Below are 17608 nucleotides of genomic sequence, written 5' to 3'. Positions count from 1 at the left end.
CCTACGCACCCCTCAGTTACTGTATCCACCACACTGTGCTGTAATTAGTTTTTGACGTCTCCCATGAAAGACAGTCTCCTGAGGGCAAGGATTATGATTAAATCATTTTTGTATCCCAGCACCTGACAAAGAACAGACATTCAGATATTTGATGGAATCAATTAAAAAGTGAATGTCCACATATAATTTCGGTAATATTTAAATAAAACTCAACTTTAATAAATGACAATTACATAGTAATTGCCTAAATTTGGGTTATTTTAAATTTATTTTTACCGAAGCAACAAATAGAACAATAAAGAGACAGGTTACAACAGAGACACACACTCAGTTAGCTTCAGAAATAAATTCACGATGCCCAAGCTGGAAGTATCCACATCATGCGTGTACCTACAACTCCCTCACTCTCACCCAGGCGGTCCCCCATCACACCATGGGACCACTGGCCCAGCAGGGCCAGCAAGCTGTTGACAGAGAGTGGACAACGACCCCGCCTTCCTCCTCTAAGCAACGGACCCACCAAAGGCCGTGGTTCTGAAAGCAAACACGCGCAGAAACCCTGCCCATTCTCTTTCACCAATGGTGCAAGGAAGCCACTGGGGAAAAGGGTGGGCCTTTGCCTCAGCCACGCGGACGAGACCTTCAAGACTGTAAGTGGCAATTTTAGGTTGGCAGGCGCAGAGAGGGTGCTCTCTGACCAAATCACTCCTGGAGAATTAAAAAGTGCTACTGTTGAACTAGAGAGGAAAATATGCTGAAGAAAAGTTTATCAATGGAAAGCCTTTTACCTGATTCAATTTTGTTAAGTATTTTTCTTGCACATTGTACAAAGGCCTCTTCCACATTCTCCCCCGTTAGTGCACTGGTTTCCAAGAACATCAGCTCTAGAAGTGAGAGCAAACAAAATGTGAAGCTACGTTTAGAAGGCGACCACAGCTCGAGTCCCGGCGGCCTGCTGGGCGTTCTCTTCCCACAGCAGGCAAATGGACTCTGTTACTTCAAAACCACATATTTCTGCAAATACAGCATCAATAAATGTCTATACATATATATATATATATTTTTTTTTTAATGTTAGCAGAATTCTAAGCCCCTCTCAGCAGTGACAGGTGTCTCGCGCTGGTGCTCGTCGGTGGAAGATGCTGGGCCGGCGCGGGGGGGCCGCTGAGGAAGCAGGCTGCCTGGAGACGCCCAGCTGTCGACATGAGACCAGAGTCTCCGAAAACTCTTCACGTCACCACAGATACAACTGACCCGGGGTGGGGTGGGGGAGGCCCTACGCTGCAGCCTGTCATCCTGACTGTGAAGAGGCCCTCTCTGGATTCATACTTTTCTTACCCACCAGAGCGGTTACCGACCCAGTGGAAAGGCGGGCTCTCCTGGCTTCTGTACATCTAAATGGCTTCTTAACAAACTCACAATAGCTGATGTTCTTCTCACATGCTTATTTTCTTAGCGTAAAACCGGTTGGTTGGTAGTCCTAGAGGCCAACTGAAAATCAATACTAGGATATTTTAATTCTTGACTGGTTCTAAAAATTAAAGTTCTTTAAAATGTCTGAACTCTGATCATTCTGTTACCTATAAGCAACCATTAATTTTATGTGTCATTCTCTGGTTTTCTATATGGAAATTCAGAGAATTTTCGAGGGCATATAACCAAATGACTTAAATTTAATCGAAGTAAAATAAAACCCATAAGCCCAGTATTTCTGCCACTGCTTTCCCCTTCTATTTAGAGCTAATGTTCCACCAACTTAGCTCCAAATTACATTAGAAAACAGGACAGGACATCATGCGATTAGGGCCTTTAAAAATCATTACAAACTTCACTTCAGACCAAGGCCTGTGCTCAGACCAAAAAGTCATTACAGAGTATTAGTACACTGGTCTTTACCAACATCAATGACTTCTGTAGGCAGAATGCAATACAGTGAAAATAGGCTAAAGATACTTAACTTCACTAAAAACACCAGGAAATTTCACTTTTCTTGAGTACTATTTAATCTTAAAATTCCAATAATGTAAATTCAAAGAAACGTTATTACCCCCAAATCTGCCCATTTGAAAAGCAGTTGTAGGTAAAGGGTCACTTGCCATTTTCTTGAGCGAATCTGGAAGCTTCTAAGAAAGTGACTTCACGGTCGGCATCCAGGTCCTTCTTGTTCCCACACAGGATGATCACAATGTTCTGGCTCGCTAGCATTCTGGCATCTGTTAACCAATTAGTAAGCGCATTGTAGGTTTCTCGGCTGCGTAATATAAGATTGTGAAAACAGTACATGTATTTTATAAGACCAGCAACTCTTTCCAGTCATTCACACTACTCACACGCCGCTTTTGCACACATCAGGGTAACGCCGACAAGCCTGAATCTAGCGCAGGAAGCCTGAAGGCCCAACCACAGTACACCTAGCGGGGCTGGATTGTTCTGTTTCCAGAAAAATGAAACCGCGAGTCAGAGGTTTTGCTGTTTGTTTTTGCCCAGTCAAGGTGGAAAAGGAAACAGACATTCATTTACTCGTTGTACAAATATCTACTGAACTCTTAAGTCTCAGCGCCGTTACGTGCAACATGGGTAAGCAAGACCGGAGAGCCAACCGCTGCCAGTCACCAGCTCTGCGCAGTGCGGTGGTACTTTGTTTTGTAGGATTTACCACATTCTTTCTAAGGGCTCTGTGACATACACTGTAACTCGCTTTTCCATGAGAAACCTGAGCCCAGAGAGTTTAGTTAAGTTGCCCAAAGGCACACCAGCAGCCAGCGGCAGAGGGAGGGCTTGCCCAGGCCTGTGGAACTCCAGGGGATGTTTTCAGTTCAGACACACCCGGGGATACGTCCGTCCTGCCGGCACCCCTAGACAGCCTCATGACCTCGAACATGAGCAGGCTGAGCCTTTTACCACCTGAGCAAGTGCAGGGGGACTGGGCCAGCAGCTGCCCACCTCCCGGTTAGTGTGCCTCATCCTGAACATGCAGACGGGGGGTGTGTCACAGCACAAGGGTGACCCTCTCGGCTGTGCAAGTTCCCACCCAGACAGCCACCGGACGATAGGGCAGAGATGCTGTTTTTCAGGTGGTGTCAGCAAACACTGAGATCGGCGCTGTCTGCTGGGATTTCTGCAAGGACGAGAATGTTCTAGGACCTGTACTGTGCAATACAGCAACCACCCGCCATATGTGGGCACTGAGCACCTGAGAGGGGGCAAGCGAGACCAAGGAACTGAATTAATTTAATTCGTGATGTGTGAGTGACAGCCACACACAGGACAGCGCACGCAGATTCTTAGCACGTGTCGCGAGCCTCCTATTAACCAATTTACCAACCAGGAAATCTCGTGAGTGCAGCACAATCAGCGCAACTGCACGGAACAGGGAAACTGAAGTCTGGATGCGAGAGCGCCTCGCCCGAGGACACCACACAGCTACCGACCTGGAACTGAGACTTGAACCCAGGCAACTGCAGCGCAGAGCCTGTGCCCTCAACACTCAACAGGGCCCATTACTCCTACTCACTGACCACGTGTAAGCTTCCCCCGTGAGCCTGGAGGAGTATGTCAAAGCACTGTGCTAAAATCCACACCCCAGGGATGCTTTATGTATCTCGAACCTCACCCGCAGATTTCCTGACCGGGTAAGCAAGGGGAGGGCTTGCCTCCATCGCCTCTAAGACCCCGAATGAGAGGGCTGAGGGGACTCCAGATTCCCAGCCACAGGGCACACACAAGACACGCAGGTGCACCTCGGGAAGACGGGACTCGGGGAGCAGAGCCCCCAGCTGCCTCTCCTGCGGGGAGTGCGTATTACCTGGTGATGTCATAGACGAGGAGAGCTCCTGCGGCGCCTCTGTAGTAACTTCTCGTCACAGACCTGAAAGAATCACACGGCTTTGACTTCTGGCCAATCGGGACCCCTCCTACTGAGCACCGTCACCCATGTTTCTGGGTAAACCTCGACATGGGGACAGATGTTGCTTCAAACAGAAACGGTTCAGACATCTGAGTGTAAGGGGGCTCTTCTGTCTGAAATCATGTCACAGAAACACTGGGGAGCTGGGGACGTTGCACTGAGACAAAAAGGACATTTTCGAACAGGGAGATGAAGCTCTCCCACAGAACTCGAGGTTATCTTTGAACTTGGCGGGAGAGGAGCAGTACTCTGGAGAGCTAGGTGGCCACTAAGCGCTCAGCCACCCTACTCTGCTCCCTCTGGGGGTTCCGGTCTCCCCCAGACCCCTGCACAGCTGCCCCCTACTCTTTCCCAGGGAAAGCCCTCGGACGAGAATACGCTCATCTTCCAACCAGGCACCCACAGCCACCCCCGCCCCCCAGGACTTCCCTCCAGCCACTCCCCGCTTACTACCAAGGAAACAGGGCTTTACCTAGTGTACCTATCCGCACCGAGTGCCTCCGAGCGTCTCAGCTGTTCCCCCGTCCTGCGGGTTAGTTTCACTGACACTGTCTCCTCTGCATTATCGGTCTCTCCCTCTCTGTTGGATTTTTTCCCCATTAGCAACATAACGTGTGCTCTGGTGCCTCCCGTCTTAAAACACAAGAAGATACGCAGCACTGTCCTTCCACAGCTCTGCTCTGGGTCCGAAGTCCTCCCGAGAGTCATCTTTGCTATCGCCCTCTCTTCCCCTCCACTCGGGTGTCTGCGTCCCTTACTCCCAGCTCTGAGCCCGGCGGCATTTCTTGGTCCTCACCCCTGAGCCCCGCCTCGCTCCACCTCTGCAGCCACAGCCGCCTCCTCTCTCACTGGCCGGCCCTCCTCCTCGAGCTCTGGGTCGCTCTTCCGGGCCTGCCTTGTTTGTACCGGACCTCCTCAGTGCTGGGGCTCAGTCCTGCGCTCTCTTTCCTCCTCACACCTTGACTCCAACGTCCTCCTGAGCCCAAACTGCTTCTGTAAGATCCAGCCATGGCCTCCACGTCTCCATACGACTGCCTCCTGAACGGGTCCCGCGTCCCATGTGTAAGACTGAGCACTCTGGTTTCCAGGCGGCAGGTCCATCCTGGTTTGGGGCGGAGGAGGGCACCACCAACCCTGTTTATACTGCCAGAAAGCGCCGCGTTTACCCTCGCCTCCTCTTTTGCCCATCTCCATGCTGGACCCATGAGTCGGGTTCTGTCTCACTAACAGAACACAGCTGATATTGTGCAGGTCCTGCATCTTCATAATCCAGACCACTGAGTCTCTGGCTGGACTCCTGCAGTCACCTGTGCCTGGTGGCCCCACTACCATGCATGTCCCCACTGCCACTTGGGTCCCTCGGTCCATTCTCCTGAGCAAGCCAGTTCCTCATCAAGACCTACAGTGCTCTCGGTGCTCAGGGGCTGGAGACTGAGTTCAGTCTCCAGGGGGCAACGATTTCATCAGTCCTGCTTACCTCCTGAAGCCTCCGTAAGAACCCCTAAATGATGGAGGTCAGAGAGTTCTGATTCGTAAACACTTGCGGGTGCTGGGAGGGTAGCACGCCCGCAGACGGCCTGGGAGCTCAGCACTCAACTCCCACAGCAGCGCCCATGCAGCTCTTGCATTTGGCTGCTCCTGGGTTCTGCCCTTTGTGATGAACCGGCAGCAGCAAATACGGTGCTTTCCTAAGTTCTGTGAGTCACTCTACAAACTGCTGAGCCTGGGGATAGGTCACGGGGCCTGCGACTGCTGGATGAAGTGGAGCAGCTCTCGGGATGGTGCCCTTAGCCTCTGCGGCCTGCTGCTAACTCCAGAATCAGAACTGGTTCTGATTGGCCACAGACTTGATGACGAAGAACTGGAGAACTGGTACAGGAAACCCCGCCCCCCCCCATCTGGAGTCAGAAAAGGGGAACGACAGAACACTGCTTCCCTTCAGGGCAAAAAGAGAACTGGGGCCCTGATCAAATTCAAAAATAAGCAGAAGGACCCATTATGACTTCGATACTTTGAAAAATGCAGCTCTTTCTCAATGTATTTTTAGCTCCTAAACTCCAAAGGCAGATAGGTAGCCTGAAGCTTCCCCTTTCCACCTCTAGACCGCTCTGCAGGCGGGCACACGCTCTAAGAAATGGCAGACAGGCACCGCGCGAGCAGGACCAGATGGCGAGTTCTTCCTGGGGCTCCCTCTCCAAGTTGGAGTGAGGCTTCTTTTCCACATACGTGAAGAGGCAACTTTTTTTCCATTTTAGTTTCTAGAAACTAGCAGGTTTCTAGAGAAAGGTACGTAAGGGTTCTCCTCAAGAGAAACTAAGTTACACCCATGCTGAGTCGTTGACTTCACTGTCATTTACCTCACCTTGACACATGCCGTCTGATAAATTATGCTGGTATACAAGCTAAATGCTTAAGAAAAGTACTCTTCTGAGGTACTTAATTTTCTCAAAGTAATACAGCCGCCTTGTCTGAAAAGCAAAGACCGCTAATGGGCCCAACGCTGCAGTCTGGTCTCCTGCCGCAGTCTTCCCGGGAGCCCCACTCCCCAAGGCCGTCTTCAGAGCTGACTGATTTCCTAAATGCGGTCATTCATGGAATACATGGTGAACGTCCATGTGCCACATTCTACCCTGGGCTTTGGAGAAGCAACAACAACAAAACACGAATGTCCCTGCTTTCATGGATCTTAGTTTTGTCTTCTTGGTATTTGCTTCCGTCTTTCTATAAAATGCTTGTGAAACCATTTGACTTACGAGTTTCAGGGCTTACTGCCTTCCTGCTTTGACAAGAATCTAGCTCACTCGTACGCTCCCCGCCCCTTCCCTGCATCTCCTCCTCCTCCCGTCGGGCAGCACCCTTGCCTGACGGCCGCGCTGCCCCCTGCCCTGGCTCGCCTCCCCAGCCAGGTCCCCTGTTGGCTGGACTTCACCTTCCTCTTTCAGGGTTTATTCCTTGTGTTGACGAAGGATATCCTCCTGTAATTTCTAAGAATACATGAAAAGATGGCTTTTGTTTCCCCTATTCTTGAATATCTATAGCTCTTCTGCCTTAATTCTCACACTTGATTGACAGTTTGGCCAAGCTTGGTGTTTCGGCTGGAGAGGAATTTTCCACGCTGAGGTAGGAGGGCTTCAGTGCCTTCGAGCTTAGGCAAGTTGCTGCAGAACAGTATAACACCATTCCTCTTGCTCGTCCTTCAGTGGGACTGCTGCTCTTCCCCTTGGGATCTGTTTGTATCTTCAGTTCTTCCCTGTCCTCCAAAATGTCATGTGATACATACGAGCTGGGACTGTCCCCCATCCACTCACACATTTGGTGTGAGGTGGCCCGGTACCTCTGGGACCTCATGTCTTTGGTGGAAGAGCACAGTGAGTGCGCTGCTTTACTGGGCGACCCAACACGTTTGTGTATTTTGGCCTTTCCTCTCGAGTTATTCATTTTTCTGGAGAGAAAAACTGTTTCCCCTGCCTGAGATCACATACACACCCGGACGCCGGCAACTGGGAAGAAGTGGGGAGAGGCTTGGGGTCACAGACTTGCACAAATTTCCCTTTTCTCGTCCTTCCCTCATACCTGCCCTCTGCTGGCCTTAGGACTTCTGAGTCCTGACCCTATTTCAACTCAGAGACTGCACTTCTCCTCCTGCGGGTGCGGACACAGCAGACATAAACACTTGAACCCTCCCTCCTGCAGAACCTGAGGCTCCCACATCCTGACTTTTTCTGGGACTCAGCAGGAGGATGCAGCCCCCGCTTGCTGCCCTTCCCCCACGACAGGCCCTGACGATGCAGCTCCCTCAGCTGTCAGGCACTCAGCATCCATTCCGGATCACGGACATTTGGGGTTTTGGGGGGAAATCGCTTCATCATCATTATGTACTCTCCCTTTCTAGGTCTTTGTGAGTAAATGACATTTCAGTTGTTTTGCAGTCATTTTAGTAAGGGTTTGGAGGGAAAAAACATGAAGTCTGGCTTGAATCCACAGTGTTTAATCAGTGGTTCCAGAAGAATAACTGTGATTAAAATTTTTTGAAGCAATTATTGACCATTTCAAATACAATATACACCTGACTTTAATGCTACCAGTGAGAGTGAGTTTTACTTACCTAAGTTTTAAAACTGCATATCTGTTCTGACTTTGAGTATCTGTTCAAAAACCACAACTAAAATACTAATCCACTTCCCTGCTTTAGTAGTTACAGAATATGAAACATGTAATCCTCTGCAGTGATCCGGGCTCATCCTTCCAAACACCAGCTACGGCTGTAGTGTAACAAAAACGTGCAGGATGGAGTATTTGGTCGGATGCTTGTCAACCAACAGAACATGCTCTAGTTAACATAAAACAAAACAAAAATGCCCAAAGAGGTTTTTGAAAATTCTCCTGTAAAAGTGAAGAGAAGAACTGCTGTGCTACGGGGGCCTGGGTGGCTCAGTGGGTTGAGCCGCTGCCTTCAGCTCAGGTCATGATCTCAGGGTCCTGGGATCGAGTCCCGCATCGGGCTCTCTGCTCAGCGGCGGGCCTGCTTCCCTCTCTCTCTCTCTGCCTGCCTCTCTGTCTACTTGTGACCTCTCTCTGTCAAATAAATAAATAAAATCTTAAAAAAAAAAAACTGCTGTGCTATTACTTTGCCTTCATCTCAATCTAAAGTGTACTGTAGAGTATACAATACCACACCCTCTAATGGACTCACGAGTCCCAAAGAATAAATCAGCCTCCACAGGAGAGTGCATTCACTCGAGAGACTCTAATGCATTCTTTAGTAAATCAATTCTGCATGGAGAAAACTCGACTTTTGGCTTATCTTAAAGCTTCCGGAGGTGAAGTTTCCGAAATCTGTGCAGGGAAGGCGGAGACTATATATATGTACACAAAAAGAGACGATAATTGGTTATTTCAAATCCAATTTTCGAATATTTTAATTACATTAGAGAGAAAGCTACCTGAATCGTTCTTGGCCTGCAGTATCCCATATCTGTAACTTTACATATTTACCACCAACATTTATTATCTTTGAACCAAATTCCACTCCTATTGTATGATTTGAGTCATCTTTGACTGAAAGAGAAAAAGAACAAGATATTTAATTTGAGAACATTAAAGAAACAGACTTACAGATTTAAATAAGCAAAATCAAGGGCTAAAGTCAATGGAAATGTAATTTACTGTAGCCTTTCATTTCTCCAGTGGTCAGCTGATAAGAAGCACACACTGTTTTATAAACAGAAGACACATACAGTTCCTACTCCAGAGGAGATGATAAGGCTTTTTCACAAAACCCCTAGAGCGAACCATCCATTGTAAAGCCTAGGCCTGGAGGGGGCCATGCCACAGACAGTCACAGCCACCTGTTCCCTGCGAGGACACTCACACGTGGGGACGGCATAAAGTACCTGGGGGCCAATCTGAAGGGCTGACAGCCCAGGGACAGGTCTGTCACTGAGGTGTGACTGTCAGTACTGAGTGGTGACTGTCTCCACTACCCGGATGGATAAATATTCCAAAGAAATAAAAGGGAAGGAAAAGGACTGTAGCCCCCAAAAGGAACCTGACGAACACCAAAGATTAAAGGAAAAAGGGGAAAAGACAGACAAAATAAAACAAAACCGAACAACAAAAATTCTGAGCACATTATAGCTGTTGAGCTTCCACGAATTTGTGGTTGTGTGACAGTAATCTGGAATGAATTTGCTGAAGAAGTCAATGCTATCTCTATGAGAAGCAGGCAAAAGGAGCAGCTCGCTAAACCCACCCGGAATGAACTGTCTGTGAGAAAAGCCCTTGTGGGGGATGAAGAACCGAGTTATCACTAATAACACGGCGACACAGCCCATGACTGACCTCCACTTTTTTGCCGCAGGGCAGAATCTAAGTGTGCTAGAAATCACCAATGCCACCTGAGGTATGCTGAGTGTTTCCTGGGGCCAGGGGTGCAGGACTGACCAGTTAATACTGACCACACCAGCCCGTCCGAGGACGGGGAACTAGTGCGGACATTCTAGAAGTCAAGCTATCGAGAAACCTCGGAGTAAAAGCATCAGAAGTTGATGGCTGAAGTCCAAGGGCGTCCTGATTACAGCGCAGCCACAGGACCAGTCAAGTGGAACCTTTTCCCATCATGCGCAGACCACGCAGACTAACCCAACACACACGTTGCTGTGGTGAGGAGTTAGGGGAGGACTGTCAAGGGAGAGACCGCCACAGGGAGCGGACACAAAGACAGGCGGGTGGGTTCTGTGCCCAGCGTCCTCGGGGCACTTCTTTCTGAGATGCTACAGTGCAGTCTTGGCACCTTGGGAAGAGACCTGGACCGCCCAGTGAGGAAATACTTGATACATTCACTGAGGACTGGCTCTGTGACTAGCCCGTGCAGGCTCCGTGTCACGAGACAGAGGTCCCAACAAGCTCTTGGACAATGAACACGGAAGTAGCAGAATACGTTCTGATAGCATTCTTCAAAGCTCCTTGCCAAGGACTCCCTCCGCTGTCTGTTTCCCCACGTGACCCACCACCACGTAGGTGCACATGCGGCACGTGAAATTCATTATTTTTTGTGTCTTCACCCGCCTGCCGTGAAGTAGGTCATCCTCCACGACCCTTCCATGATTGTAAACCCACTGTTCACTTTAAGGGTCTTTCAACTTACAAGTCTTTGATACTCCTTGGAATAAAATATTCAACTTCCCTTACCAAAACAGTGCAAGTCAGTGGCAAAAAGACAGGTCTGTGGTCAAAATACCTAGACTTGAGTCTAACCAACTCTAGGGGACCTGCGCAACTGCTCTAAACCTGTTTCCTAAACCTACAAAACAGAACCGATGACAATAACCACCTTCACTATAGTACAAGGCCACGGAGGAGCCAAGAGGACTTTTATCTACAATGTACTACTCGGGCTTCCTGGGCGGCTCCCTGTCACGGCAGGAAAGTCCTCTGTGGCCTTCCGCCTCACTATGTTGTATTTTGATATCTGGAATGTATTAGAGAATCTGGAAAATGGACAGTATGATAATATATTGAACAATGAACCACCATAAAACAGAAATAACTTAATAAAAAACTCAGTCATACTGCTAGAAGCTTAATATAACATAAACTTTTAATATGATTTTAACATACTTTTAAACTATAACTTTTTTCCTGAAATAATATTCAGAAGTTTTGCTATAAACAAATTTGAGCAAGAAAGCACTCTCAGGGGAAGACATGCATGAAACATGGACCATCTGATGTCACTTACATTTTTTTTCTATAAACTGATGAAGCAAGCAAGACTTGCCAGTTCCTGCATTTCCAATAACCAAGAACTTAAACAAAAAATCTGAAAAACAAAAAGACATCATGAAAAATAACTTTAAAACATGTGCTACAAATGTATCCTTAGACTATGATCAAAAAAAGTTAGCAAAATCTTCCATGTTAATATAACAGAAAAAAGAGGCAACTATTCTGTGAAAACAACAAAAAACATGTCAACTCATCTTTTCACCTTTTTGGTATTGGGCACATATGCCAACTCTCAGTGGTTTTCTGAATTCCGCTCTTGGGACAATTTCCTTTGATATCGGAAGTTTGAAGACTATTCTTGTAGCGAATAAAATCTGTCCCTTTGCTAGTCACTATTCAAAGAAATATGTATAAGCAGTGACAAAAATAGTCTAGAAATTTCAAGAGTTTTCTGTACAAAAGAAAAGCCCTGGGAAACTTCTAGGCTTTGAGAAGTCCACTCCCTTCTTCTTTTTAAAAACAGGTATGTTTCCCCGACCCCTGAAGATTTTTTGTGGTCTCGCTTCTATTCCCTTATCTGTGACTTGTGGGAAGGACAGTGTAAGCCAAGTTTGGGTCAGTATTCGAAGTGGGAGATTTGTCTCACTCAGTGTAGAAAGAATTCTTCCTTTCTTCTTTATACAAGTAATATATTTAATTTGGAATATTATTTTCCATACAATGGAAATGAAGACTCTCCAGTAAGATTTTAATTAAATTAGCATGATGTACCATCAGTAGCCCCACGTGGCCTTAATGATTAATTTTGCTTCTTCTGTTAGCAAAGAACTTTAGTTCTGCTGAGACCAGGAGCTGAGAGGACCCACTCCCTCCCCCACCCCTCCCTCACACCTTGTTCAGAACCCCACCATCACGAGCCCTCCACACCCCACACCCCCTGCTGCTGGACTCATTCTGTGGCCCTGAAGGCCCTGGTCTGTCCCTGGTTCCCTGGTTTGCACCTGTGAAAATGTTACCTCCACACACCTTTCCAAACCCAGACCAAGCTCACCTGGCCCTGGCTCCTCTCTCCCCAACGTAAGTCCAAATGGCCTATTTCTTTGCTGACATTCAGTCTAGCCCTGTTTCTTTGGAACTATATTCACCATCACTCAGAGATGAAGCCTATTTAACCTCTCATGATTTTCCCATGGTTACAGGTAATAAACCTACAGGACAATGATTTCAGAATTGTCAGCATTTAACCATATCAAGTTTTATGCTTCTTACCACATGTTTTTAAAGCATGCCACATTCGTGATCACAGCAGCCAAAAAGAAGCAACCCATTTACAGATAAATGGATAGACAAAATACGGCATAAACATACACTGGAATGTTACTCAGCCTTGAAAATGAGGAAATTCTGACACATGTCACAACAAGGTTGACCCTCAAAGACATTACGCTAAGGGAAACATTCCAGTCACAAAAGGAGAAACACTGTATGATTCCATTTATATAATGTACCTAGACAGTCAGATTCGGGGACAGAAAGTAGAATCGCAGCCACCAGTGCCTGGGGAAGTGGGGGGGCGGTGAGGAGGTATGAGTGTCAGTGTGGAAAGATGGAAAAGTTCTGGAGATAGACTGTGGTTGTCAACAATGTGCATGTCCTTATACAAATGAACTGTAGACTTAAAAATGGGGAAAGTGGCAACTCTTATGTAATTTTACAACACATGCACACAAAACAAAACATGCCAAATCTAATCATGTTCACTGAACAGCTTTTATAACCTAAGAAATCAAAGGTTAAGATTGCCAGGTTAAAATGGAAACCCTGGAATTTCTCAGTCTTGTTCAATATCTTCTTCTATTTAAAATACAAAGCCCAATACATTGTAAAGTTGACCCTTGAATGACTACATGGTTCCATATACATGAGAATTTTTTACAGGACAGTACTATACCTGTATTTTCTCTTCCTTGTGATTTTCTTTCTTTTTAAAAAAAGATTTATTTGAGAGTGAGAGAGAGAGAGAGCCACTCACAAGAAGGGGCAGAGGGAGAGGGAAAGACAGAATCTCAAGAAGAATCTGCGCTGAGTGTGGAGCCCAATGGGGGGCTTGATCTCATGACCCTGAGCTCATACCTGAGTCAAAACCAAGAGTTGTGGGGCGCCTGGGTGGCTCAGTGGGTTAAGCCGCTGCCTTCGGCTCAGGTCATGATCTCAGGTCCTGGGATCGAGTCCCGCATCGGGCTCTCTGCTCGGCAGGGAGCCTGCTTCCCTCTCTCTCTCTCTGCCTGCCTCCCTATCTACCTGTGATCTCTCTCTGTCAAATAAATAAATAAAATCTAAAAAAAAAAACAAAAAACCAAGAGTTGTACACTTAACCGACTGAGCCTCCCACATGCCCCTGCCTTGTGACTTTAAGGATTTTATTTATTTGAGAGAGAGCAAAAGCAGGGAGAAACAGATGAGGAGGGGGAAAGAATGTGAAGCAGACTCCACATTGCGTGTAGAGCCCTACTCAGGGCTCAGTCCCACAACCACAAGACCATGACCTGAGCTGCAACCGAGAGTGGGACGCTTAACCGACTGAGCAACCCAGGCGCCTAACTCCTTGTGATTTTCTTAATAGCATTTTCTTTTCTCTAGCTTGTTTTATTGTAAAAATATGTTATATAATACATCAGAAATATGTGCTAAGTGATTGTTTATGTTATCAGTAAGACTCCAGACAATAGTAGGATATTAAGAGTTAAGTTCTTGGGGAGTCAGAATTTATATGCAGGTTTTCAACTCTGCAGAGGTTTGGTGCCCTTAATCCCTTTGTTGCTCAAGAGTCAACCATATACATTGCCCAACAGAAAAATGTGAGAGCCAAATAAAGATGCTGCCAATATGTAGTGACCAGGAAATACTGAGAACAAAAAGAATTTCTAAATGCAAATGGAAATATTTTTATGTTTCGTATGTATATAGAAAAATGAGTATCACAAATCTATGTGATCCTGGAACAAAACTCACATATCTAGACATGGACTTTGGCTTGATTCTTGTTCCACTGTTATTTTCTGCTTTGGAAGTTTGGCTTAAATGCACTTTATTGTGGTAACTGTTATCTAGATTGTACCAAAGCTCCAACAGACAAAAGAGTAACATATCCACTGAACTGCACCTTGCTGGGCAAAAGACAAGGAAGACATGTAATTTCCATATGTAAAAATTCCTCCAACAAACTTTAAAAGATTTATTTATTTATTTGAGAGAGCAGGGGAAGGGGCAGAGAGGGAGAGAATCTCAAGCAGACTCAGCCTCTGAATGTAGAGCCTGATGCGGGGGTTGATCTCATGACCCTGAGATCATGACCTGAGCTGAAACCAAGAGTCAGATGCTTAACCAACTGAGCTACCCAGGAACCCCTCCAACAAACTCTTCATACTCTACATTTTGTAAGCTCAAACAGGTAAGTATTCGTACTTTAGTAGAAAATCTTTTTGTTTGAAAACGCTTTTGGGTCAAACATCTAGAAATGCTGGATAAAACACACCACATTAAAAAAAAGCACAGCTGAGCTTTTAGGAAAGAAAGGAAAATTCTAGATGCTTGGGAAAAAGAAACAGAAAAAAAGCAATAGGGGCCCAGATGTGTCAGTATTGACTGTAAAATGTATATGGGACAGAGCATAAGAGCTTGTGCCCATGCGAAGGAGGGAGTAGAGAGCTAACTCTGAGTTCTCCTCAAGACTATGCCTGAAGTGAAAGGGTAGGCTGGAGGAAAAATATCTATTCACTAGCTCAGGGAGATGAGGAGACTTCTTTCACTCTGCCTGGCCTCTTTAACGAATGGGAAAAACATTTCCCTTTGAAGACTGATCATGGGCTGGTAAGACAGGTGGGTTTGAAATTCAAATTTACATAAACATGTGCACAATGAACCTCCAGGTCAAGAACTGAGCAACAATAAGAATGAAAGTGACATGACTAGGACGCCTGGAAGAATTACTTTGGAAGGACATTTGGAAGGATTCTCACATTTACAGCTCCTTGAAGATGAGCTCACAATCTAAAATTACAAGACACTCAAGGAAACAATCCCTCACGAGTCCACCACCTGCAGACAGATTACACTTCCAAGAATTTGATTTAAAAAAAAAAAAAAAGAACCTAAAAAAGTACAGTTGATCCTTGAACAACATAGGGGTGAGGGGCACTGACACTACTCCCCTCCCCCATCCCATGTTGTGCAGCTGAAAAACCCACATACAACTTTGACTCCCCAAATACTTCACTACTAACAGTCCTCTCTTGACTAATAGTCCACTCTAGACTGATAACGTAAGTAGAGTAATACATAGTTTCTATGTTATATATTATATACTGTATTCTCACAATAAAGCAAGCTAAAAAAATGTTACTAAGAAAATCATAATGAAGAGAAAACACACTTACATCACTGTACTGTAAAAAAAAATTCACGTAGAAGTGGACATGTACAGTTTAAGCCTGTGTCATTCATGGGTCAAATGTCTACCCAAGATGACAAATACCATAAAAAAGGAACTGAATTTATAAGAATAAAGTAATATGAAAAAATAGGTAGATTTCTAGAATGTGTCCAGAGATAAAAATTGCAGTCTTTAAAATTAAATAGTGAATGGATGGGCTTAAAAAAAAAAGGAATCAGCAAAAATGAGAAAATTTAACTGGAATAGGGACAGAAGAAAGTTACCAGAAGGCGGAACAAAGAGTTGAGAGGAGAGGAAACTATGTGGGTTTAAGCAACATGGAGGATTAAAGGAAAAGGTCCAAATACAGTTCTAATTGGTGTTTGGGAATGGGAAAATAGGGAATGCAGTATAGAGCCAATATTTAAAAAAATCATGCCTCAGAATTTCAACAGAATTAAAGGGACTATCAGATCCAAAATAACTGTGACCAATGAGAAGGATAAATAAGAGTAAGTCCACACCTAAACACATCATCATCATAGTGAAATGGAAGAACTAAGACTATGAAGGCAATCAGGAAGAACGGAAAAATTCCCTATAAAGAAATTAGGTTCCTTATCCCAAAGGTCAGAAGGCAGTGAGATAATCACAGTGTTGAGAGGAGGAGCACAAAATCAAAAACTCTCTAATGTGGAATGCAATGTACAAAAATGATACTCAAGGCCAAGGTATACCTCTGCTTCCAGAAGCTGAGACGGAAGTACTTCTCTCTGCTCAGTACAACCTAAGGCACTAGACAGTACATATAAGAGCAACATAAGGAGACTTTGAAAGTGTAGCTAAGAAGGCAGACTGGCCAGGGACCTTGGGGCCTGAGAAAGGACACGGGTGAGTTCTTCGGGTTTTCCTTCCGCCTCACATACCCGAGACCTGGAGCTGAACAAGCTGGCAATCTGCAAATGGAAACGGGTGAAGATTTTAAAAAGCCCCACCCCTCCTACCTCCTGCCCCAAAGCTGCTCTGTGTAGCTGTAGAGCCAGGTGAGGGCAGCCTAGCAAGTGAAAAAACTTTTACACATCAATGGCTCTACTGCAGCCAAGCAGCACAGGAAAATCTGGGACCCCACCCCGACCCATGCCAGCAAAGACGGAGTGGGGGCCTAGACGTCCCCCAGTGAGGCCGGAGAACCTCACTACAGCAGGGTGGTGTAGCAGCACAGAGCCAAGACTCTCATTCCCGGTAGCTGGTCATGAGCCGCCCCCAGCCCTCCCCACAGTGTCAGCAGAGCCCCCGAGCCCCCGTGGTGGTGGTGGTGGTGGTGGTGTGGGAGACGTGGAACTGGGCGCTCTCGGCCCCACCGAGCAGTAACACGGAGCACTCCCTCCCCGCACAGTCAACAGAAGCCGAGCCCGGACTATGCACTTCCTCCTTCCCCTGGCAATAACGAGGTTGTGCCCAAGAGTGGAAACCAGTTAAATAAACAATTTAAATAAAGATCTCAAGTCTCGTAACATAATATAAAAAATGTCCAGGCTTCAAGGGAAAAATCACTCAACATACTGAGAACCAGGAAGGTCTCAAACTGAAAGAAAAAAAGATAATAGAGTCCAATGCCCAAATGACAGAAATATCAGAAATGCATGACAAGGGACACTTGGGTGGCACAGTCGGTTAAGTGTCTGCCTTCAGCTCAGGTCATGATCCCAGAGTCCTAGGATCGAGTCCTACATCAGTCTCCTTGCTCAGCAGGGAGCCTGCTTCTCCCTCTGCCTGCTGCTCCCCCTGCTTGTGTGCTTTCTCTCTCTCTCTCTCTCTGACAAATAAATAAAACCTTAAAGAAAAAAGAAATGGATGACAAAAATTTTAAAGCAACTTAAAATCTTTTAAAAGAGTTTTAAATATAAAAATATTTCAATAATACAAACATGCTTGAAACAAATGAAAAACAAACCTTTGGCAAAGAGAAAATCTTATCGAAGAAATAACAGATATAAAGAACCAAATGGTATTTTTAGGATTGAAAAATACAGCAAGATTGA

General features: G+C 45.9%; 1 protein-coding gene across 4 annotated transcripts in view; it reads right to left on the bottom strand.

The window, feature by feature from the left end:
- The window catches only part of RAB4A (RAB4A, member RAS oncogene family), a 48834-nt gene that overhangs the window by 10917 nt on the left and 20309 nt on the right, over positions 1–17608 (bottom strand). The window contains exons 2-6 of one of the 4 annotated variants that reach the window (XM_046026916.1): positions 11148–11228; positions 8851–8965; positions 3806–3868; positions 2097–2251; positions 789–884 (exon numbers count right to left, since the gene is read on the bottom strand). In XM_046026916.1, coding sequence (XP_045882872.1) covers positions 789–884; positions 2097–2251; positions 3806–3868; positions 8851–8965; positions 11148–11228 — 510 coding nt within the window. Of the gene's footprint in view, positions 1–788; positions 885–2096; positions 2252–3805; positions 3869–4379; positions 8346–8850; positions 8966–11147; positions 11229–17608 lie in introns of those variants that run through there. The other 3 variants (XM_046026917.1, XM_046026915.1, XM_046026918.1) reach the window with 3 other exon arrangements.

The sequence above is a fragment of the Meles meles genome, chromosome 13 (assembly GCF_922984935.1).
Source record: "Meles meles chromosome 13, mMelMel3.1 paternal haplotype, whole genome shotgun sequence".
NCBI lineage: Eukaryota > Metazoa > Chordata > Mammalia > Carnivora > Mustelidae > Meles > Meles meles.
The sequence above is the reverse complement of the archived record's forward strand: the minus strand, read 5'-3'. Positions and strand labels throughout refer to the sequence as shown.